The sequence below is a fragment of the Pipra filicauda genome, unplaced genomic scaffold, assembly GCF_003945595.2.
Source record: "Pipra filicauda isolate LSUMZ 115617 unplaced genomic scaffold, ASM394559v2 scaffold16_size7369187_pilon, whole genome shotgun sequence".
In the NCBI taxonomy this organism is placed as follows: domain Eukaryota; kingdom Metazoa; phylum Chordata; class Aves; order Passeriformes; family Pipridae; genus Pipra; species Pipra filicauda.
The window spans coordinates 4,925,054-4,950,382 of record NW_024104207.1 but is presented as its reverse complement, the minus strand read 5'-3'; the positions used below and the strand labels follow the sequence as shown (position 1 = coordinate 4,950,382).

Here is a 25,329-nt window from a genome sequence, read left to right as displayed (position 1 = left end):
TCTCTTTTCGTCTCTTCAGCTCCTATGCCTCCTTCCCTTATCTGACACTTGTAAATTCTTGTTCATCTTTCACACCAGTGCTTGGTTATGATTACGGTGTAATGTGACAGTTTAACTTTTTTGATGCGCTTGCTTTCTGCTCTGTGCTCTCTGTACTTTTTAAACTTTAGACTCTGAGGGCAGATCATTTTTCAAACTCTTTAATGCACAAAGACACTATTCCAGACCATTCTCTTTTAGTGAGTTTGAGGGATTTGAGAGATATCTTTTGACCAACATTTGTTTTTAGATTTTGCAAATGGCTTTGAAAGCATGGCTAGCTAGCCTCTATGTGGAAATGCTCTACCAAGAATGAAGCTACATGGGTAAAAGTGTTTTTTGTGAGGTCTCAGAGACTGTGGGAGACACATACAGTATATTGCTGTAAGAGGGTAAGCTAAAAGACTGTGGTTATTGGGTGATTTAACTTGAAATTTAGTTTAAGATGCGCTTGATCACTGTACCTGGATAGTGGTTCCTTAGTTCATGGCTTCTTTACTTTGCACCTGCATCCCAAGAGAGGTGTAAGGAAGGACAACTGGTCTCTTATGCCAACTTGGAGGTCTTTTTTTTCTTAGATTTCGTGGATGTGGTGTGAATTAATGAAGAATTTAAGCCTAACATTTTATTTGCTTGCATTTATTTAATCATGTTTCTTTTGATTTGCATCTTTTTCAGTATCCTTATCCATCTCTAACTTGCTTTTCATCAACCTGAAGTATGACTTTACATTTAAAGTAAGCTATGGATTCAGGCATTCACTGTGATGTTTATGTGTGATATTTACTATTCCCCTGTCCTCACCTTCTCATTTTGTATATATTTCGAAAAGTATGAAATGCTGAACATTTTTTACCTTTTGGTCAGCATGGATATTAAATTGTCAGTAAGAATTAACATGAGAAAGCATGACTTTAAACCAGCAGGTTGGATTATAGAGGTATGCTTTCTCCACATACTAGGTCATTCCAAAACAAGCAGAAATGGAACACTGGACACAGTGAGAGCAAAACTCCAACGCAGAGAATGAAGAATTTCCAAGAAAGTGATTTTTTGGTTTTGTGTGTGTGGGTTTTGAACTCTGTGTCAGACTCTGGAGAGGCACTCCTGTGTTAGAAGGTACACTAGGTAACTGGAAAAGGGCACTTAACTGTACTGCCTATGCTCGGGATCTGTCCTGAGGCAGAGCTTAGGCAGGGACACCCTGATAATAATGTACTCTGTTCGGACATGTCAGCTCTGTTACAACACTGAAGAGCCACAGATTACATGCTAGTAATGGGTAATTTGGCACTGCCTGCCTTCCTTTCCTTTACTTACCACCTCTTTGGTAAAATAAACAACAGCAAAAAAAGTAGTTCAAAGAGTGTTTTAAAATATAATGAAATAATTTGTGTTACCTTAACTTGCAATTTTCAGACTCTGCTATGCTTTTTTTTCAAACTCTGGCCACTTCAGTCTTTTCTACACCACTAAGTCCATTTCTGGGTAGTGTCATCTTTATTGCATCATACGCAAGACCGATCAAGTTCTGGGAGAAAAATTACAAGTAAGACTATTCGAAATTTTCTACACTTGTTATTTGTAAAGGTTTTGCTCTCATTAGTTTCATTTCTGGAGATATTACTATTTCATGGTGATTTGGTTATTTCTGAAAATGTATGTAAACAATTACTGGTTTGTTACAGATGAGGCGTCATGTTGCATTTGTTGTACAGACACACGGTAAGGGAGCTGTGAAAAAAAAATTAGTAAAACTCTCAACTGTCAGCTAGCTAGTGTTAGCAGCTAAATCTGTAAAGCCTTTGGCACAAGGAGTCATACTGCAGGAATACATTTTATACTAATTAGCCTGATTAAATGTTATCTTTTGGGATGGGGCAGGTAACTCTCACAGCAAAGTGATGATGATTGTACGTTGTCATTACTTGTTATGTCCGATCTTGGAGCTTGACTCAAGAATTGGTTGTCAGATTTTAGCTGCCATTCATTTAGTTTAAGAAGGACATAAAGATTGAATAACTTCTGCCTCTTCTGCCCAGTAGGATTTGAAAGCTCTCTGTAACTGGGATCAAATGGGCTCCCAAGAAGAGTACTGGAGACAGGGAACCACTTCTTTTTCCAGGTAGAGGTAGTTTTTGCAAGGGATGACCATCTGCGATGTTAGTGGCTGGATTCAGTGAGTGGGCAGGGTGAGTCCTTTGAATCCTGTGCTCTGGGCAGTGCATGAGCTATTCACCCCCTACTAATGTGTAGGCAGGCTCAGAGTAACTTATTGCAGCTACAGAACAGTGATATGAGACACACAGTGAAAATTATACTGGCCAAGTCAGGGCTTGGCCGGACCAGTGAGAAGTGCTATGTGCTTGGCCACGCTTCTTGTATTGGTGCTGCTGGTGTATCTGAGAACCTCAACAGAATTCAAAACTAGGAATTACAGTGATTGATTTTCCATCTTTTAGGGAAAAGGGCCTGTTTAGTTTGAAGAGTTTTATTTTGTTTGATTCTGACCTGTGTCAAATGAATAAGTATGTACTCATCTATAAAGAAATTAGTCGGACAGAGCCAAGTCATATAGAGAGGCTTTGTATTTGTTTCTGAATATGATGAGATTTGTGGAAACCTTTCAAGGGGAGCTGAGTTTTGTACACTGGGGCCAGATTTTAACAAAATTCTCTCTCACACATTTTTTTTCCTTGGGTCAACAGATTAATTATTTCAGGGGAGTGAAGCTGAGGGCAGTTATGGAAAGGCAGGAAGCTACCACTAATCCCACAGACAGCTTTACATTTTTGGACGAAAACTTTGAACAATATGAAGTAGGAAGTGGGGATTTTAACATCTGCTACACTTTAATTCAACCAGAGCATTTTGAAGGCCTTTGGTTTCTTTTCTAGGTACCAAATAGAAAGTCAAACTCAGTTGTAGGCACATCACTTCCGTATAGCTAGGTTGGTGTTGAGTCTCTAGGTTATTGTAGAAGGAAATAGAGGGGATCATTTGTATTTGCTTTTGGTCTGTCTAATCTTTTGGGACAAAATGAACAGGAGATACTCAAAGGAAATATCAAAAAATGGCTGATGCTTGATGCTTTAATGAGAGTGGGAGGTGGAGTGGGGTGGGCGTTGGTGTCTTGTTTTCATCAGTAGCACCCATCTGCTATTCTCTCTAAGGGAAGTGAAGAAGTCGATGGTAATAAATTTGGAAAGCAAGGTAATTATTTTACCCATAAACTGTAAAACCCCAAGTGCAAAAAAATCAAACCATTTTAATACTTTAATCCACCACTGCTTGTCCTTGCAAAATAAGCAATAACTACAAGTTTGTATTCAACATGAAGGCTTAAGTTACTCTTTGTAAAAAATCATGCTTTGTTGTTTGTTAGAAATTCTAATATATCTTTTAGGATCTCACTTAAAGCCCACAATCTTACCTGTCAAAAACCTTTCAGGAGTAGAAAACAGCCTTGTAAAAGATTCAGATTGTCAAAGTGAAATAAATGTTTGCCTGAACCTGTGGCATCCCACAATATGCACATATAATGATGACTCCTAAATTTGTATTCATTTTGTCTCTAACACTTCTGATTCTCCTTTACCTTGCTTCCATTTCAGTATTTCATTGCTCACATGAGAAAATAACCAGAGTGAGTGAGAGTGGGACTGAAAGCCTCCTGGTTTATTAAAAGGACACAGTGAAAAGACAGAAAAAAATCAAGGGGAGGGAGTGATTTTTTATTAAGAATAATGACATTTTCTACAAAATACTTTAAATAGTTGAATTGAGTGGGCGTTGCCTTACTGCTTTGAATCTTGACCTTTCAAGATCTAAAAAGTCAAAAGGATGTCATAATTGCTTTCTTTTGGAGCTGTGTAGTTAAATAGGATCAGGAACTTGAGCTGGAATGGAAAGTTGTTCTGGCTCCTGCACTGTCTTTGGACTGCAATTCCTTACAGCCAGATGTGCACTGAATTTTAAGGTTATCTAAGACAGAACAAACAGAAAGGAAAGTTGATGTACAGATTTCCTTTTTGGAGTGCCTTGACAGTTAATTTTCCCAAAATCAGCTCAAGGTATTGGTGGAAAGTCACAGGTATGAGATAAGCTCATACGAAACAGAAGCTTTCAATTTTATTTTTTTTTTGCCGTTTCCATACTTGTTGTTGACAGGAACTTTTGCTCAGGGGAAAGCTACCTTCAATGTACTTTATATACCTTTTTTGCTTTGCCTGCTTTGCATACTCATTTCCAAACACTTCCTTGCTATATTGACCTCTACAAAAAAACTCATTTACATTTATATGAAGTTAGAGTTTGTCAATTCCAGGGTTATATTTTTTATAATTTAATAAAAATTTTAAAACTGCTCCATTTATTCCTTAAAGTGTTGGTTTGGTTGTCTCTGCCTGGTATTTTCTGAGTGCACACATACATATCTTGCATTTCCAGTGTTTCTTTTAGTCCCACTTTTTCTGCTGGCTGAAGAGGACTTTGAGTGCTCAGGTTTCTGACTGGGCTTCTTCCACTCTAGAATGATGTAAGCTGGATCTGAAAGTCTTAGAGAATTAAGGTGATGGTTTGTTTATTTTTTCAAGGAGACGGAGGAACTCAAGTGGGTAAAAAAAAGAGATTCATTTGGATAGTAGGCAAACTGTGAAATTCCTAACAGGCTCTTCAAAATTCAGGAATCATACTGTGCCTGTTTGTGCTCTTGCAGTGTGTGCATAGGTGTTCTTCCCTGCAATCAGCAGATGCTGTTTGTTTTTACTGTGCACTTTGGTACTCACTGCATGCAGAGTCTAGCACACTAATACATCACTGAGGTCAGGGATCTTTTTGGGGGTAAAAGGAAGGGTGACTTTAAGAAGAAGAAAAAATAAGGAAGTTAAGATAGAACAACTTTTCATGCAATCACAGTTTTACAGCTTTTGCTGCCACTGTTGAAAAGAGAAGGGTGTAAAACGTGAAGGTTTGCCTGCTCCTCATGAACTGATCACCTTGTGGGAGTTAACGATGAGAAATTTTCTTTCTCTCCCTCTCTGTTTATTTTTGCGGTCGTGGTCATTTGGGGTTTTTTTTTGTTTTGTTTTTGTTTGTTGTTTTGGTTTGGTTTTGTTTTTAAAGATTGGTGCAACACTGGCTTTGCCCTGCTGTTAGCCTGGGTCCTGCTTCCCGGTTTGAAGAGTGCTGTTTTAGTCTTTATTTTCACAGCTGTTGGAATGATTAGGCTATAGATGTCAGAGAGAGAAAAGGAAATAGCAGTAAATCTTGTTTAATGTATAGGCACTTTAAAGCATAAAGTGTTTGTTTAAACGCTGTTGTTCAATTCCCCCGCTTTGCTTTTTTTCCTCAAATACTTTGTCATGCTGCAGCCTGACTCTGTCCTCCTCCCTTCCTCTTATCTTGCTTTGTATCTTGCATATGACAATGGACAGAATAGAGTAGGAAGTTTACTTTCATTCCCCAGTGGGTTTAATTGCTGGATCACGTCAAGCAGCCTGTTCCCTGCTGCAGCTGTGACTTGTCCCCACAAACAGCAAACTGCCACCAGGAGTCTGGAGATTTGGCTGTTTACAAGCTGTTCATCTCTCCTGCACCTTCCTGTTTCTGTTCTTCTGGTTCAGTGCCTATTTTTGGGTAAGGCACAGCTTGCATTTGCTTTGAAGCGTAGTGAGTGAATTACAGTACGATGTAACTGAATTAATTAGGTGTCTCTAAAGAGGCTGCAATTAAATTGCCAGTTATCTCAGACTGGCATTACAGGATGCCTCTCTGTGTTTGAGACTGTGAGGAAGCCTTTCTTTTCTCCATATTTTTAAAAACTGTGTCACTGTGTTATTGTTCCAACTGTTGTGGTCTGGAAAATAACCACCTGTAAGGTTAATGCAGCTGGAAATGGAGGGTGAGGAAAACCTGCCCTGCTTCAGATGTAGTGCAGATGGCTTTTTCCCTTTTCCTACCAGCTCACTTAACCTACCCATTGTGAACAACATGCAAGTGGAATGGGAAGATTTTTCCCAGTGTACACGTAATTTGGGTAGACCCCACATTATGCACGTGTGTGGGGAAAGGAGCTGTGAAAAGTACCTGTCTGCTCCCTCCCTTTTTCCCTTAAAATAACAGGCCCTCCACTTGTTGTTAACACACCCTAGTGCATCTGGTTTCCCTGTGAGCTTGCTCATCTGTTACAGCTGTTAAAACCCCTGCTCTGAACACAAAATATCATTCACCCATAACTGTCCATGGGCCTTGTTTGAGTTCTGCACACTCAAACCTTTCAAGTTGTTCTTTTTAGGACTGGATTTCTTCTTTTTAGTCTTTTCTCGGTGTGTTGTTTGACTTTTCACATGTTCTTAGACCTCCATAGTAGTGATGTTTACAGAGGAACAACTGCAGCTATGTTTATAGTTCAGTAATGGCTTGGACATTGATTTATAATGAATACTTTCAAGAAAGGTACATGAACCTCTGAAGACAACATTTATAGCAAAGCCTCAGCACAGAACCTTTTTTGCCCCTAGTTGACAGGAGATACTGTTTGCCTTTTTTCCTCAAATATCACTTCAGAAACATTGTGTTCTGACTATTGTCACTGCCCTACTTATGGTTCAAACTTACTTAGGGTTCAAACTTTCCTAAATATTTCCAACTAGCTGGCATGAAAGCCTCATTGCAGCCAGTTTTACTTTTCATTGTGATTGTTTTAGTTTCTTCCAAATTGATTTTATTTCTCTGCTAATTTTTGTATTTCTCTGTCTGCTTCTATTCCTGTACTGTTTTTTATGAACTGACCAGAAAGAAGCACTGTAGTTGAGTTGCACGACTTTAGAGTGAACTGAGTGCCTTTGTTCAGAGCTGTTACTCATTTATGGATGCTAGCTCCTTTGATGACCGCGGTGCTTTTAAGAGAGGTCTTCACTGAGTTGGCCTCAGGGATCCTACAGGCTTTCATTGAGAGTTGAGTTAATTTAGAACTCTGCAAAAATAGCATAAATAAGTATCAGCATGTAGATAAAACCAAAATAGGTGCTTATTAGTACCTTGGACATAAAAGTCAAAACAAATAGAACCAATGAATTAACGATTTTTAGTCTGAAATTTTGGTGTGTTGTCTTTGAATCAGAAGGGCTGACGGGTCCTATTTACAAAGAATTTGGTGAGAGTCTTTCTAGAGACTTCAAAGGGACTTAGATCCTTGAGAATCCAGCCTATACTGAGGGCTGACTTGTGTATCCTTGAGTATAGCCTTCATGCTGATTGTAGTGGCACTCCCTGGCTGGCAGTGGTGTAAAAAAGCAGCAACTGCTGCTGTTTTTCCTTCATTGCTCTTCCCTTAAAACTGGCAGATTTCCCAATAAATATGAATTTTTTTGGGAAAAAGTGCTCCTCTGTTTAAACATTGAGTATAAACTGGTCTTTTGGAAGTTGTGCCCTGTTCTCCAGGTGCATTTGTGGCCATGGTTCTGGCACTGGCAGAGAGAATAGAGAAAACCAAAACGTTTGAAGAACAAAGAATGTCTTTGTCTGTACTTCAGCCTTAGTTCTTCATGAGCTCTCTGAAGTTACATGTTATTCATTAGACTTACTCATCTGACTGTCTTCTCAAGACCCTTCCCTGTCTCCTCCCTGCTGTGGTGCCTAACCACTGTATTGCACACCATTGCACACCACCAGTATTGCCCATGGACTTGTGCCTTCAACACTTGCTTGGTTTTGGAGTCTTTAATCCCTTTCAGCAGGTATGTAGGACTTTGTGGAGTGTGTGAGCCACAGCATTCAGGTGTGGGAGGTGTTGTTTCAGGTACAGCCTCAGGCTAAAATAAGCCCTGCTAGAAACTACCTTCCCCTCAGTGTCTTGAACTGTGAACCCCCCTAGAATAAGTGACCCTGTGTGCATGTGTGCCCCTTTGGCCACTTGCTGTAGCATGGGGGTATTCACACCTCCTCTCCAACCCAGCCCTCAGCTCATCACTTGACTCGGTGTCTGGAATCACACTCAACTGGGAAAAGGTGAGAAAGGATAGGCAAGGAAAACAAGGCACCTTTAGTCAAATAGGTCTGGTATTAAAGTACGTGTTTTTTGAGTTGCCCAGAGTTTCACACTCAAGGGAGGCTATACAAAACTTGAAGATGTAGCTTAACTGTTTGGCAGTATCTCTCTAACCGGTAACATCTCTTCTCAAATTTTTGCCCCTGGCAGTCAGTAAAACAAATTGAGGCTAATTGAATAGGAGCCATATGTGTGATAATTAATTGGGAGCGCATTCTGATTCAGTGCTCTGTAGTTCCCTGCCGAGTTAAAGATGCATTCACAAGTCAGATTCACTGAAACATTCTAAGAGGACAGAATAGAGGCAGAAGGGAGACATCAGAAAGGAAATGCACGCTGAGATCAGGAGGAACACAAGCGGAGATCAAAACCATAAGTGGGATAAATGAACAGGGAAAGAGATGGGCAAAAAAGGAAAAGGCATGCAGTGACAAGTCTGAGAGGGTAATGCAACAGACATTGATAAGCAAGAACTCAGACCTACAGAGGGAAAAAAATCATCAGCATGATAGAAGAGGACTTTTAAAGGCATTTGGGAAGGAAGTCAGCAACAGTACATGAGAGAAAGATGGGAATGGACTCTGATCAGAAATAGGAAGCATGTTATATTTTGAGGGCTTCTGTGGATATACAGTGGCACTAAAAATTTATAAGCTGTTCATCTAAAGATTAGCTTCCAAATTATGTAAATCTAATGAGATCAATTTAACTCATGAAATTTCTGTCATGTTGAATATTGGAAACCTCTTGAAATGGCTTGACTGAATTTCTGTAAGAATAAGTGTTCTCAGGAAGTGTTCATCCCATTCAGTTGGATAATGTAGATCCGTGTCCTGTTTTAGATTTAATGAATCAAACATTTAGGGGCAAGCTGAGGTTCAGAGTACTAAACTCAAACCTTCCAGTCAAGGAAATGCTTATTCAAGCCACATCTATCAAAATGTGAAAACTAGTAAAGCTGAGATCACAGAGAAGTTCAGCAAGTGTAACTATCCTAACAGAGGTGATATGTAAGTTGTGTACAGATAGCTGCAGGGAATAGTTCATGCTACAGTGTGCTCAAGCCTTGGTTATCCCCTAGTGTACAGGGGTATGCACTGGACCCAGATTGCCTTGGGGGTTATAAGAGCAAAATGTAAACTATCTCTTGCTTCTTCCTGAGGTAATGCAAGATGCAGAATTATGTCACCATTGCATTTAGAATTGCCTCTGAAACTTTGTGCTCATTGGGACTAGGTAAATACTGGATGAATGCTAGGGGGATTTTTTTTAAGTCCTTTGACTAGAAGTGTTTGCTTTCAAAATACCAGAGGTGTTTGCAGTCTGAAGAGTACTGTAGAGGCTACCATAACAACTGCTGTAAATTATTAACATTCTCAACAGTCCTTGAAATGAAAAAAAAAAGGTATTAGAAGTTATCCCTGTTTTAGACTGGATTTTGTACAACTGCACAGTAAAAGTAAAATTTTTCTTGTTTTTTAATGTAGTGTCACTGATGCTGCACTTGCAGACTTACAGCACTGAAATGGCTTGGTTAGCTTCCATTTTGCCCCCCTTCATATTTTGGTGAGAAATATCTATATGGAAAATGCTATAGTGAACCTAAATAGTATTTCTGGTGTAGGCTTTCTTTGAAAGACATCATTCACCAGTCTTTGTCTTAATCTTGTATTTCCTCATACTTTCTTGCCATCTCAACTTCCTAATTTTATTATTAAGCAGTCACTTTTAGTCTGAAAATGAGAATTAAAATATCTTAAGTGTATGCTATTTTAGTATTGCACACTGAAAAAGCATGAAAACATGCTATAAGCAGTAAAGAGTATCAAGAATGGATTCTGAAATGCCTAGTTGTCCTTTCCTCCTTTTATGATGTGTTAAACAATGTGTCTCTGTGTGGAATCAAGGAGGAAAAACATCTTGGCCTCATTTGCTGAATCAGCTCTCAACATTTGTTTTGTTTTGGGGTTTTTTTCCCTGTTCTTGCTCTCTATCTGGTGAAAACTTCAACAGGATGTTTCTCATCACCTCCTTTCTACTTTCCAGGTCCTTACAGTTTTTCAGGCTTTTGCCACTTCACTCATGGGCTCATGAGCCAGTGCAAAGCCCAGGTGAATCAGCCCTGCAGAGCACTTTGCCCAGAGCTGGGCACAGCGTCGTACCTTTCCTGTAATGTTTGTGGTGGCTCATGGTGGGACAACCAGAAAAATAACACTGGCTCGCACTATTTCAGATGCATGTTTTTGTGTAATGTAGTTAACACATTTGCTTTTAAATTGAAAGCATTTCTGTCAATTGGAGACAGCAAGGTCCAGCTGTGATGCAGGGTCCTGTGCTAAGCCCCATCCTCATAGGAGTATCAGGGTCCCAGACCTTTTCCACTTATGCAAGAGTGAGCACAAATGTCTCCATGCAGTTGGCATAATCTTTCCACTTATAAAGCGTCTTGTGTTGCTTAGTATAAAATATCTGAAGATAGTGATTAAATGCCTTTTAAAAGAAGCAGCATATTTGGACAAGGGGAAAGAAATTAAGTAGCACAGTAGCTAAATAAGACAGACGCAGGAATATTGGTGACATTTTGGTAAAGCATTAGTGAATATTTGAAAGTACACAGATATTTAAATTACCTGACTTACAAATAAGAGGTGAATTCCCCAGCTAAACCTTTGAATGTCAGAGCACTTAGGTGCACTGTTTAATCCATGTTTGGGCACTCAGCTTTTGATCTCAAATTTACATCTTGCATTTTCATCTGTATTGCTGCAGGAGCACAGAAACCTCATCTTCAGGAAAGGTACTAGAATATGCCAAAAAAGCATACAGAGTAGTATCTCAGCAAATTACCTCAATTCTAGTTTTAGCACCTACTAAAAAACAACAACAAAAACCCCAAACCAACCCCTCCAAAACATAAAAAAAAACCACAAAAAAACCCCAAGTAAACCCAAGAAGCTCTCAGAATCAGTTATAAAAATCTTTTTAAGAAAATAAACCCTAAGAACAAGAAGCATTATTGATAAGAAGATCTTTCTGTGTTTTACAGGGATGCTTCAACAGCGCTGTCTTTAACAAGCGGGACCTTAGCCCTCCCCCAGTTTCCTAGTGTGCAATTAAAGCCACTTTTTATTATTGTTAGATGAAACACTGGCCAAGTCAGGAAAGGAGGAAGAAAGCATGAAAAATAAAAATCAGAGTGAGTGATCAGGAAGGAGAAATTGCTTTTCATTTTTAAGAGATCTTTTTTTATTAAGGTGAGTTAAACCTAAGGTGTATCTTTCATTCAGCTGCCCAGAAAACCTGGATATGGTTACACACGAAGGGGTTGTCAGCCTTCGCTGTTATAATCACACTGAAATCATTCTGTGTTTTAGATTAAATTGATTTAAAACTACTTGGGTATCCTTAGCCTTCCAATTAATACATCATTTTTGCCTCTGGTGTCCTTCGAATATTCGTGGGTGCCTGCTTATTCTGCAGTGTCATTCTCCCCCCAGCCTCACATCGTAGCCTACTGCTACTGTGTTTTTAATGCTAAGCCTTCTGTTTATAGTGCCAGCAGCATCAGACATTCACATGAAAATACTGAGGACTTTTTTTCCAGGTTCCCATGAATAATCATAGGGCTGCAGCTTAGTGAAGTTTCTCTCTGTTAGATTTGCCTGTTAGATGTCATGGTAAGATGGATTAAAATTCATTGGACACAGACAAAGAAAAATTTTGGATCCACCCTAGAAAGGCATCTTTGCTTCTCCCAGAGGGGAACTGCTTTTCTTTGTTTTGTTCTCTTTCAAAGTAAGGATCCCATTTTTCACAGCAGGAATCCTAGAAATCTTGACTTTGTGTTTTGGGGCAAAACTCAGCATCAGCAAGGCAGATAAAAGAGGTGGAATTTTATTTTGATCTTCTGGAAATAAACACGTCAATGATTTATTTATATTTTTTCCCTCATTTTGCCTGATGCTCACCATACACTGTATGTTCCCCAGACTGCCTAAATCCCCTTCAGCCTTTTTTCTGCCTTTCTAAGGAAACTAGGAGACTGAAGTGGGAGAAGAAAATCTTTCCAGGCAGTATTTTTGGATAAGGGATTATAGGAAGTGACTTGATCTTCTTTTTGCAAAGGGAAGCAATGGTTATAATGGCTTGGACAGTGCTACCCAGACCAGTGGGTTGTGTCAGTGTCCATGTAAATGGTGGATTAAAAGATCATGAAATAGATATTTCAGGAACTAAGCAGGATGTTGACTTTAAAATTGCTGAAGACATAGCTGAAGTTGTTCAAACACAATCACTTGCTCTCTAGGGCAATTGCTGAAGGACCTGCTCTTGGTTTGCAAAGAATAATTCAATTCAGGAAGAAATTCAATTACTGAACTAATTATCACATTGGATGAGTGGTAACAACCAAATTTAAAGGAAGAGGCCACTGGAGGAAAGCCCAAATCACCCACTAATCCCAGAAGTTCACTTTGAGAGGTCCTAGTTGAGAGAGAAAAGCCCCGGAGTAAAGGCATTGCTGGTTTGATTGTTAGGCTCAGAGGATTATAGTTTAATCCTATGCAAATTCCCATGGCCTTCAAGAACATATAAACATAGCTTTGGTTACTAATAATTGTAGGAGACTTTCAAAATCCAAAATGGATTACTTGATTGCCTTTACTCAACTAAACTGAGTTTTAGGACAGAAGTTTGCTTTACAAACTGCCTATATTACCCTTGGTCTTCAAAAAATGGAACAAAATTATATTTCAAAATATCTGTATAAATATTTGTGTTTTTCTGATAGTGCCTGAAAAGGTAAATCTTGTCTCATGTCCCGAGGCCCATGTTTTAGCTGCTTAAACAATTGTTACTGTGCTTGGAATGGAGGATAAAGCCTCAACTGAACCTGATTTTGTTTTGTTTTTGTGAGATCTTCTATTTCCTTCCTTTCTTCCCAGTCAGGCTGCACTGTCTGTTTTGGAGTGTCTGAAGCACTTGTGATTTTCCCTGATTATTTCATGCATCTTTCTCTCTAAACAAAAAAGGGGGGGAAGAAATGGAACCAGAGCTGCATGCTGGGCAAAAGGATTCCTGTTTATTACAGATCAGAATTTTCTGGGGTATTGGTTGATTTGTATGGGACTCAACATGCCTCAAGAACAGAAATGCTTTATAGGTTGGTAAAAAATTGGGGTAAAGAATAGTATTAATATGTACCTCATATTGGCACTGATTTCAGAGGGACTGAAAATTAATAAAGAGTCTTATAATGTTAAAACGTATGCATTTGGAAATCAGTAGTGTTTCTCTACTGAGAATAGAAAATTGATTTAATTCCCTAACATAATGTTTGTGCTTACTCTTGCATATGCAGGTAGATATGTGTCAGAGCGGAAGAATTCTGACAACCTTTTTGAAGTAAAATCATTCTCTAGATTTCAAACTGCTTAGAAGGCCCTTCCCCCATTGCCATTTTCTGTTGCATAGGAAGTGAAAATTGCAGTTACAATAAGCTGAACCAACCAGAAGCCAGCAGATAAATAATACATCAAATAAGTTTTTAATGTATGTAGATAGTATCCTAATATTAATTACAAATAATTTTAATTAAGACTCTTATTTTCTCCAATCGTGCTTTTTTCAAAGTAGAGAACATGCCTTTTTAGAGCAGAAATAAGTTGGTTTTGGTAAGGAAAGCAATTCTATTCTTCTTCTGTCTACTAAATGGAACCCTATGTGCAATTTTTCTGTCGATCAATTTTCCACAGCTTTTTGGGGGAAACTGTAGGGAGTGGATGAAAAGGCTTTCTAACATTAGGGATATCAGTGACCTCCTTCCCACAGTTGGATTCAGCATGAGCTTATAGCTTCAGCTCAGAAACTTCCAACCTTTTAAATAACCTGTGTATTGACACAGGAAGTCCTGGGAACCAGTACTAAGATGAGGACATGAAGACTCTCAGAGAGTCTCTGCCGTGCTTCAGAGACTTGGGTTTACGCTATCCTTTTTCCATTTAAGGTGTTTGAAAACCTTCCGTATAACTGATACCCTCTTTGGTGTGGTCTCCTTAAGTTTCTCATACTGAATAGCTAAATTCAGGCTTTTTAAGTTGACTGGCCAGCCATCAGCCTGTTCAACTATGACCTGTGCTCCCCACCCTCATGAGCCAGACCTTAGCCAGTCCCACCTAGCCATGCCACCCTCATCACCATTCAACCAAGGACACAATGAGGACCACGCCTGGATGTCTCCCTCAGTTCCCATGCTAGGGGAGGTGCTGCTGTGGCGCTTTTCCCCTGTGCTTACAGGCTGTTGAACAGATGAGACTCTTGACACTGTCACACGTAACCTTATGCTGACTGTTATTTGGGACAAAGAGCTTGGTCTTTCTCTGTTTTTTGCTTTAACCCCATTTTCCAAGGAATGATAATATTTACATATTTGATTGATAGATCTTCTGCTAAGGCTAGTGGTTGAAGGCAAAACTCTTGAGGCAATATTCTTAATGAAGTGTCCTGAAATCCCTAAACACTCCTGCCAGAGCAGTGTTTCAGGGAAATTTGTATTTACTGTAGCATTTCAGTTGGCCAGACTTTCACTTGTACCCTGAAGGCTTGGGAGGTGCTTTGGACTTGAATATCCCTGGTCACCACAAAAATCACTCCCTTCTGTTTAACACATACTGGTCCAGAGTGATTTAGTCATTCCTTATTTTCAGACTTTATTAGTGTTGTTTGTTAGAGGTAGTAGTAAAAGCTCAATCCAATCTACCTTTTAGTTGCTTTCTGTTTTGTGACCATTTTTCCTGTGGTATTTTTGTTCCACCGCTACAATCAAAATACTGCATTGTGAATGTGCCATTAATAGGGGAGACAGGGTTACTGTCTGTCTGGACTAAGGCCCTGTAATTTACTCTTTTTCAAGCAATGAGAATGATCAGGGACACTCTCGTTGCTGCCTAGCTAAATATCAAACTAAGTAAAGTGATTTTTTTGTTGTTGTTTTTCCACAGATGTTACACATCCACAAAAATATTTTCGCACAAAGAAAACTCCTTGAGCCCAACTGTTTCCCTTAAGGCTTAGAAGGAAAGAAAGACTGATTAAATATTCTTTCTATTTGCTGTTTTGGTGGCACCTGAAGCCAGTTCAATTATTTAAGTACATAGTGTTGTGTATTATCACAGATGCCAAATTCTGAATGTACTGTGCCCCACAAGAAGGAAAATGGGGCAGAAAGGGCTTGAGGAAAAGGAGACGCCACAGATACTTTTGTGTGCTGATAAGCTCCAATATCAGTAGCAATACTGACCTGAAATAACTATGTATGCCTGATGAATGGATTAGAGTGTGAACTGCATGATATAAACACAAAATTAGGAGATATGTTAAAAAGAAAATAAATGTGTTTACTATGAGAATTGTATTTTTTAAAAAAAAAGAATTGGCTGTACAACATGTCTTTATTTCCAGCACCAAAAGATCGGACCATTCCAACACCAGACTGGCAATTCAGATCGAAAAGGATGCAGGTATGGCCTGGGAGTTTGGGTGTCTTGTTTGATTTGCAAAATGTGATGTATTTACACTGGTAAGGCTTTGCTGGGGAAGCTGAAGAGATGCAAAGGGTATAAATGTTGTGTGAACAAACCAGAGCATTTTAAATCTAGCAGTGCACCAGTTTAAGTTGTGTGACCTGACAAGTAAATTTGCTCTTCAGTTATGTGTTGCTGATCAGATAGTGCTGGGCTGGGAATTGTTTGGTTAATCGTAACATTGCTGTTTGTGTGGAACATGCAGCAGACACCCTAGCTGGACTCAGAGGTCAGCTGTGGGCAGGGAAAGGCTTTGGAAAAAAGCAGTAAGTTAGTGGTGCTCCTACTGCTGAGCAGTTTGGGCTGACAGGTATCTCCTCTTCCCTGGAGAGAAACCTTTTTGAAGAAGGCAAAAAGTGAAACTGAAAAATTTGCAAGAGAAAGAAGTAGGAAAGATGGTGGGCAGTTCCGCTGGGTAACAATGCATTAAATGAGCACCGATCCATGGCTGTGTAAAGCACCTCCCCAGGCTACAGCAGTTGTTCCTGTGAACTGGGAAGTGAGAGCAGTTTTTGGCAAGTCAGTGGACACAGAGAGTGTGTGGTACCTCATCTGACACTCTTCAGTGCATGGTGGGATAGAGCCCTTTTCAGGGGAAACCAATAGCAGTCTCTCATACCAAATCCCAGTCTCAGTGAGAGAGGCCAAGGTTTCATATATGGGGTTCTTCTGCTTTAGTATTCTGTGGCTGATTTTATTTTGCTGCTGAGATGGCAGGGGCTTGTATTGTGAAGTTAGACGTTTACATTTTAATTATTGCTGTTATGCCCCCTCCCCTTTATCCTTTATCCATTACATCAGTAGCATGAACAAATACATGTCCTCAAGCAGAAATGGGTGAAATCCAGGGTGTCTAAGTAGGCAAGAGAGGTATTAATAATTTGAAGCATATATAGTGCTCTTTAATTATTTATCATTTCGAGGCAGGGAGCTAGGATGTTTCCCAAGGCCATTCTGCCATCTTATAGCAATAACCTTTAGCATTATTATAAATGCGATAAGTTAATTATATTTTTAATCCTGTAGCTCAAGCAGAACATTACTTTTGTGTGTGTGCCTAAAAGATTAATTTTGTGACTTGTTTAAATTTTGACCACATGTACTCCAGGAGGTGTATAGCTGAATTTATCTGCATGGGCATACGCACACAACATGGATGTACATACCAGGGCTGGCTGCTTAATGGCCACAGGGATGAAAAACAGCATAGTTACACACCTGCTCCTCCTCTTGCATTGAAGAGCAATTTGTAGAGGAAACTATAGCCTCTGAAAGTCTCCTCTTCTGGGTTTCTTTTTCCTCCACGTTAGATCTGCTCCTAAATATGCACAGGGTACCTGTACATATGTATCCACATACACCGTCATACCAATAAACCTGCAAGGTGTTGGTTTGTACACGTGTTCATGCACCAGCATTTTAAAAGTATTGAAGGTGAGACATTGATGCATTATGGAAGAAAAAACCAGTTCATATGTCAAGCATATATTATGTAAAAGAGTGCAAACACAAGACAACACCACGTTGGATTATGTGGCACTATCTTGGCATTTGTGAAAGTTCAATCTCTTTCACAAATCACCATCATAAAGTGATCCTTTTAATGCAGTTAAATGACATAGACCTTTATGAGATGAAACTTCCAGACTGTGATGGGGTGTTTTGGACATTTGGTCCAAGCAATGTGTAATTGGACAGCTACTGTTTTTAAGGTGGTAGCAATTTTAGTGGTGAATGTTTCATTCTTACTCAATATACTAAGTAAACTCTTTTAAAGTAAGTATCGTCATCTAAAGTACCAGCAGATACTTAATGGAAAAACCCTTGAAAAATTCCTGGAGGTCTACAAGAAAAAAATCCCAACAAAATCATTGGAAGATGTGTGACCAAAGTCTTTAAAAATCTCAGAAAAAATATTCAAATTTAAACATATGTAATGAAATAATAATGATTTCTGGTTTCTTTTAATTAAGAACAGTATGTAGACATTAACTTATCATTGCAGAGACTTTCTGTGTAGCCAGAAAAATCTCGCTGTTGTAAAACATAGAGGTTATTTGAGTAAGCCTGAAAAATGTGTTATCAATAATTTGATATTTTGTTTGCAGTAGTGCTCATATTAAACAAAAAATTCAGACCTGATTCTCTGAAGGGACAGTTAGGAAATACAGATTGTGTAACATATCAGGAAGACATTAAGCAGGAATGAAAATGAATATGGAATTTTATGCAGAATGGCTTTGTATACTATAAATTTCATTCTTTACAAATGTGTGCTGCTCTGGTTGTAGGAAATGATGACAATAATCTCAACTCCATTTTTTATGAGCATTTGACAAGATCTCTGCAGGAGTCTCTTTGTGGAGATTTGATTCTGGGCCGCTGGGGAAACTACAACACAGGAGACTGTTTTATTCTGGCATCAGATTATTTAAATGCCTTTGTGCACTTGATCGAAATTGGAAATGGCCTTGTCACCTTTCAGCTCAGAGGGCTCGAATTTCGAGGTAAGGATCCCTGGTGATTTAAATAAGAACAAATCTCCTCTGTCTTTTTAATTTATCACAAACTATAGTAGGACATAGAGTTTAAGGACCTTTCTCTTTTTACAGATATTTGTCTGTCTAAAAGCTTGGTACTTCTTTGTATCGTTATTTGAATGATGCTGTGAAACCTAGATGTTAAGAAATTTGGAGTCACGTTCTACAGCACTGTAAGACTTTCAGAAAGAAGGCTTGTTGAGTTGTTTGCTTAGTTCACACATCTTTTGGGTAATGCTTAGTTATGTTTTCAGATTATTTCCTTTCCTCTATAGCATTGAAAATCGAAGTTGTTCTTAAAATTTTTCAACCCCCAAAAGCTTGTCTTTGAAAAAAAAAAAAAATTAAATAAGACTCCTTCCACAGAAAATATCTTTGCATGTGTCAGGCCATGCAAGTAGCCAGTGCTGACATGGTCTCTATCACAGTAGAACAATAGAGAAGCAAGTTAATCAAGTCCTCACATTTCTCTTATTTAGGAAATGCTGTCCCTTCAGTTAAACAAGAGACCTCACTTTCTCACCATTCAGTGTATTCCTCTGTCAGGACACTCGTTTTTAAGGAATGGCAATTGCATCCCCTTCCTCGGTGGTGTGGCTTTTGTGAGGCCAGTTGCTGTTGTTGTTGTCCTAGAGTAGGAAGCAAAATGAAAGTAAAACCACAAAGCTTTTAACCTGCTTTTAAATTTTGCTCATGCTACACATGTTGGCTGCCTGGTTTCGTTGGTTGGATTTTTAACCTTTCAAAGATACCACTTTGCAACTGCAGGTGATGGAAGTTTTGCAGTACTGGAGTAAGCAGCTTCCCAGTCTCAAGGGCTGAGCATCTAATGGGCAATGTGTAGAGAAGAGTATAATCGACATGACTGTTCAACAAGGTTGAGTGTGAGAAAATAGGTGACTGGCTCTCTGAAAGCACTTAGGCGTGGAAGGATTTGACTAGGAAATAACATGTGTGGGCTCCAGTCTCAACTCTGTGACAAGACTCTCTGTTGGATGTTGAATAGGTTGTGGTAAACACTTTCCTTCCTATATGGTGGGGATAAAGATAACACTCCCATGTCCTAAGCAGAGTTATGTAGAAAGAAAACAGTAGTAAATACCTAAAACAGCTTGGTATTGTAATACCTGAGGAGATGCCTATTCAGTACAAAGGCAAACTGTAAGAAAAAACAACTGGAAAGGAAGATAAGAGAATTTGTTTGTCAGCCTCATAATTTCTTGTTGTTGATGATGATGATGATTGTTGAGGGATACATGATCATCTATGTGTGGTTCTGAGGCTTGCTTCAATTTCTAAGACATTTGTGCAAGTATTACCTTCTCCTTGTGTGCCCCCAAGGTGAACAATGGTGCTGCTGTGTCAGAGATAGGTACTTGCATTCTACCTTCTGAAAATTATCTTTGCTGATCATCATTTTGTGTTAAAATAGATCACTGTAGGATTTGAAACAAACAGAAGAAAGAAATTTCACTCTCCCACTTAAATTATGTGAGTTTTTTGAGTTTTTTTTTCCTTTATGCTGTTGTCCCCTACTGCTGGGTCTCTCTCTGTGATCACCATTCCAAAGCAGTTGAAGTAAATCTTGGAAACAGATGAAACAATATGAGCCACGTGCTAGCTGGATAAAAAGATCAGGGGCCCAGCAGACAGGCTTAATGAACTGGAAGTTGAACGGGGAACAACTGAATAGTTTTGTTGCAAAGTGGCTTGGGAAGACTTTCCTTGACTTCGAGCCAGAATCATTCACTGCCAATGAGTGCCATTTGGCATTTAGATCTGAGAGCAAAGCTCAAAAATTGCAGTGTGCCACCTGTCAAGGCATCTCTGTATTACCTAAAATCACAGTTTGAGTAGTTAAATGCATCTGAAAATTGACCTTTCCATGCAGATGGCCCAACACTGTTCAGTGTTAATTAACTGTAGTTAATAGTGTTTTTTACTTTGTGCGTAGATCCAATGTGTCTGCTGACCACAGCAGGTCTTAAAGTTCTGCTGGGACTGAGCTCCACAGCCTCTCATGTCTTTCATGGGTTGCTGCTTAGAGCCAGCTGAGTTCTCATGAGGAATATCCTCTTTCCCAGTCTTTCTTGAAGTCCTCATGAGGAGACTGGCATCCTGCAAAGAGCACCTCTTACCTGAATGTTCAGTGGGCCTGGTCAAGAGAGCGACAGCAAACTGTGAACAGGAAAGCACATATCAGTTACTGGAGGAGGAGGAGAGGAGTGGGAAAATTGGGATCTCTTCTTGTCTTTAGTCCCTTATTCCACTCCTCCCTCTCCCGATGATGCTATTCCAAGAATAAGAGAAAATATGTAGTTATTTTTTGTGTCCTCTCCAACATGCTGTGTAAGGAAGTTTTCTCCAGCATTCAGAATATTTTGTAGAGATGTTATGGGAAGAGAAACTAGGAGTGTGATTGTTGTTACTATGTTGCTTGGCCTGGAACAGAGAAGCTTTGTAGGGTTGAATGAAGGAATTGACCTTAGAAAAGAACAGCTCAAAGAAGTAGCATTTAACATACCAACTGCCAGAGAAACCACATGAATTACAAGCCTGCTTAAGGACAGAGTAGGAGAAACAAAGGAACCCAGTGGGGAACCAGGCACAAGCCAGATGAGATGGATCTACCTGATGCAGGCTGTAATAAAAGCCTAATGGATGCCAAAATGTGAGTGGTCAGTGTGCCCAGTGGAGACTTGCTGAGGTGGTGTGCTGACACCAGAGGGTTGTTTGTGTCTCCAGGTAACCCATGAAGGCTGATGTGCTTTAGATAAACTATTCTGCAGAACCACCCTCTTCTTGTAAGACGTTTGGTTCTTGTGTCAACAGGAGCTGGGCTGCTCTGGTTGGGGCCATTGGCCACAAGGGTGCCCAGGCACTCGGGCACTGAGTCTGAGTGAAAGGAGCCAGAGGGGCTGAACTGAACACAGAAGTTCCATAAGGGGAACCAAGGCTGTTCTAAGGAAGTTCTCTGAAAGCTGAGACTTAAACTCTTCCTTGCAAGGCATTCTTTGCTCCTTCCTTTGAGCAGGATTGCTGCCTGCATGGGCAGGAACTAGGGCAAGCTTCCTCAAAGCAGCACTGAGAGCCATCCCCTGTGAGGACTAGGCACATTCTTCCGCATTTCAAATCTTGCAAATGGCTGGTGTGCAGTATGACTGAATACTGTAGGATTTTTTTTCTGCAGGAGTGGGAAAGAGTGTTTGGAACTGCCCTGGAAGAACCTGATGGTTTATAAAGTCAAATAGCAGTTGTTAAGCACAAGACTCATTTCCTCTGCTTTGGGCATCTTGCATTTCTATTTTTAGATGTCTGGTCATGCACTGTTTTTTACATAGGACCCTGATTCCTTTCATTGTACAGAATGGTTTCCCGCAAGGGGGAAAAAGGGCTAGAGGAGGAACTTGAAATCTGTAATTTCTGAGCTTTGGCTGCTTAACTTCAATTTCAAACAAGTAATTTTAATTGAGGGCCCTAAAAATCTGCTGTTCCTTAAATAGGAAATCTGTGTTTGCTTTGGAAACGAGTGAATCACAACAGTGTTCTCTGTGCCTGTGACTGTTTTCTGTTCATAACTAAACCAAAGGCAATATTTGCATTGTGGAGCTCTGGATTTTCCTACGGGTGTTTCTCATTGTGGTAGCTGAAAAGCTGTGCTGGCAGTACTGCTACAGTAGTGCCTGAAGAAGGGATCTTTCAGTCTTCTGAATTTAAGTGTACAGGGGCAGGATGTACTTACAGCCTCCTCCGTTTGCAGTCCAACCTAATAGAGAGTCCGCATTACAAGTGACTGATCCAGATGCCTTTCTAGTTCTATGTAATAGAAGCATTTGTCTCAGCTTTTAAATGAAAAAACAAACCCAACCAAACCCCTGCAGGCAGGGTAAGAAGGTGCAGACTGAAAGAAGAGAGTCAGCAAAGCTGGAATTCCTTTCATCCATCTTTAGTCTTGTTCATATTAAGCACCTTGTATGAATTAGTTCTTCACTCTCCTCTTCTATGGACAGGGAGGGGATGTGCCTCTGTTGTGTCATTCATCCTGAGTGTAAAGGCAGGGGGAGGCTCGAGACCTCCAGGCATTGAGAGGAAATGCCTGACTCCTCCTGCATGGAAAACAAAGAGAAGGTAGTAATGAGCTGAGAGGAGGGTAAGGCTTCCGAGGAGCTGCAGGTTGGTGCGGGGGAATTGAGCCCTTCGGTAACGTAACTCTGCTGTCTGTGTTAGACCACAGCAGTATGCTAAAAGCAACCTGCCAGAAGAAATACATAATGTATCATTTAATTTGAAAGGAAGAGATGGGGAAACCAACAATCAGGGAACAAGCAGAAAGAATGTCAAAATATATCTCTCGCATGAGTTCCCTGTAGAAAAAGGAAGATTTAAAATGTTTTCCTGTTTAGTCTGTGTGTCTGCAAAGTGTCTTTTGGAGAATATTCAGTTAGGCATTACATGTAATGCCTAATGTAATGAAGAAACTACTTACTGATGGTGTTGCTGAAGTCTTGAGGAGCTGTTTTCTAACTCATGCCCAGTATCCTTCAGTCTTGTAATGCACTTCTAAACCTCTGCTGCGATTTTTTTGTTACTGCATGTTGCACGTGCAATATCCATGCTTCATTGGAACTTCATTAGATGGATCAAGGCAAGAAGCACAGGGCAGAGACAGATGTAATTGTACATAGTGGAAGGCAGCTGTGGCAGCAGTATGGCATCGCCTATGGGGCTTTCTCTGCGTTCGCTAGCTTATTTCCCACGCAGAATGGGAAGCCAGTTTAGGACATACGCTTTAGACACAACAGTGATGTCTAAGAAATAAGGACAGTTACTCATTTCTGCAGCATATGTGTATGCTGCATAGTTTTATTAAAGTAGCAAATACATTACCAGTGCAAGGAATATTTATTGGTGTTTGATTTTTGTGTCTGAAGGTGCTGTAGCACTAGCAAGAATCATTCTTTATTTAAAGAGTGATTGCAACTTTCATTTCTTTGTTCAAATCACTTCTTGCTGTTGGGAAATAAAAATGCCCACCTTCATGTCTTTCCTGAGACCACTCCTGAGGTATGTTCAATGTATGTACCAGACCATTAAAAGGTATTGATAAATTACAAAGAGTTCAGAGAAAAACAGCCATTTTAAACACATCCCTTGGGAGAGAAGGTTAAAACCCAAAAGTACAGTGTTTGTGGGAAAGAACAGAGAGACAGAATGCTCGGAAATACTAGAAGCATGGACAGAAAGGATATAAAGGGATTTCTTTAATCTTGGTGATTTAATTGGGAACAGAGAAGAGAATACTTTATGTTGAACGCAGGAAATCTGTGATGTACAAGCCTTCCTAGGTGTACAGTGATGCTGCAATGGTGGAAGCTGTCTGTGAATTTCAAATAGGCTTTGAATAGTCTCTGTAACACGTACTAGAATAAATATTTCATGTCTTTTTCCCTTTCCTCCCTTCCACAATTTTATATGTATATATGGGTGCACTGGAGAAGACTTCTGGAAGGAAGAAAAATAGATGCAGTGCAGTCTTTTTATTGAGAAAATGTCTTTGCCAGAAACAAAATATTGCATCTTGATTACACTCCAAAAGATGTGACCTGAGAGGTTTTTGTGGTATTTCATAGCTGCAAGTTTAACAACCAACATCTTTGGAGAATACTTTCTTCCACCTGGCCTTTCTTAAATGTGTCTCTGTGGACCAAGGAAAGGAAAGGTTTCTGAGGAGAGAGGATGCCTGTTATAAGAGCAACTGATCTGGTTTGAAAACCACATTATTTTCCAGGCGTACAAGTACCTGAAACAGTTGAAAACCAAACCACAGTTTTATAACTAGCAGCTTTGATGTCTGAGGAATTGATACTAATTTTTAAATCCTGAGATTTTCCTTTGAAACAAGCTGAGACTATCAGAACCTATAAATTACTGTTCTTAATCCCAGTTCCACAAGCAAAAAGAGCAGGAAGGAACCAAAAAAGTCACAAGTTTCCAGTATGTGTCTAGTTCTGGGGTTCATAAGTTTCCATTTGTGAGCTCAGTTCACTCCTCTTGGAAGTATTGGGTTTTTGTGTTTCTAGAACTAAATCTGATGTGTATTTCAGGAGAGGATGGCCTTTCAATGGCTGTAATTATGCTCCCTGTGCTTCTTTGGCATCATAACTTGATGCTTATTAAGCTGCTATCCTGAGCAGAAAAAAAAATGTTGGGTGAACCTAATCCATCAGAATTTGGGAATACTCATGTTTGCTGCAGAGCTTGTTGGAGCAGAGTCATGTAATTCCATGGTAATGCATTTGTTTGTAAAATATTTGTGTGTATGGTTTTGCCAAACAAATAGTGAGCAACCAGGCTTTTTTGTGGAGTTGTCTGTGAAGAGATCGCTGCAACAAAAGGAGTTACCCTGGGCTTCAGTCCTTCGTGGCTCCCATTTCCATATCCAGCTCCATCTCTCAGACTTAACACCTAGTTACATTCCCTAGCCCAAAACTGGATATTGGGATCACAGAGTTTAAAGTGCCTAGTGCAGGAGAGTGATTCATGATGATCGTAACGTCTGTGGGGTGAGGTTGGTGCAGGAGCCCTCTGAGCCCTTTCTGTGTACATTTGCACCAAAGTTGCTGATATGTCAGCAATCCTCAGTGCTCAAGCTATCACTGCCTTCAGCCACAATAATTAGTCCCCATTCTGGATGTGTTGTTAAACTTAAGTGTTTTATGGAAACTAAAACTGCTCCTAGAATTGTGTGGTTGTGTTACGGATTTTTCTCTCTGGTCCTTCAGAACTTGAAAAATGCTTTTCACTCACTGAGTTTTCAAAATTGAATTCAAAAGCACACACTATGGTTTCAGCCTTAAATTCTAGAAGGCTAGATGGTCATTCATTTAGGTGTATTTTATGTATCCTCTTGGAGCAAGATTACAGTCTTCAGTTTCAATTTTCCATTTCCATTTAGGTCAGATCACTCTGGCAGAGCGCAAGTCAGTCCTCAAATCCTGATGCGTCAGGAAAATACAAAGAGCTCCAAGTTCTCACCCTGGTTTTCTCCTCAGCTCACAAAGGCTGACCTTGCTTTATTCAGCTGGCACATGTTTTTTACACTGATGGATTTTTGGCAACC

General features: G+C 39.7%; 1 protein-coding gene across 1 annotated transcript in view; it reads left to right on the top strand.

Moving 5' to 3' along the window:
- The window catches only part of PCNX2 (pecanex 2), a 156,050-nt gene that overhangs the window by 99,571 nt on the left and 31,150 nt on the right, over window positions 1–25,329 (top strand). Inside the window, exons 23-25 of the mRNA XM_039379509.1 lie at window positions 1,459–1,588; window positions 15,548–15,606; window positions 17,961–18,176. Coding sequence (XP_039235443.1) covers window positions 1,459–1,588; window positions 15,548–15,606; window positions 17,961–18,176 — 405 coding nt within the window. The remainder of the gene's footprint in view (window positions 1–1,458; window positions 1,589–15,547; window positions 15,607–17,960; window positions 18,177–25,329) is intronic.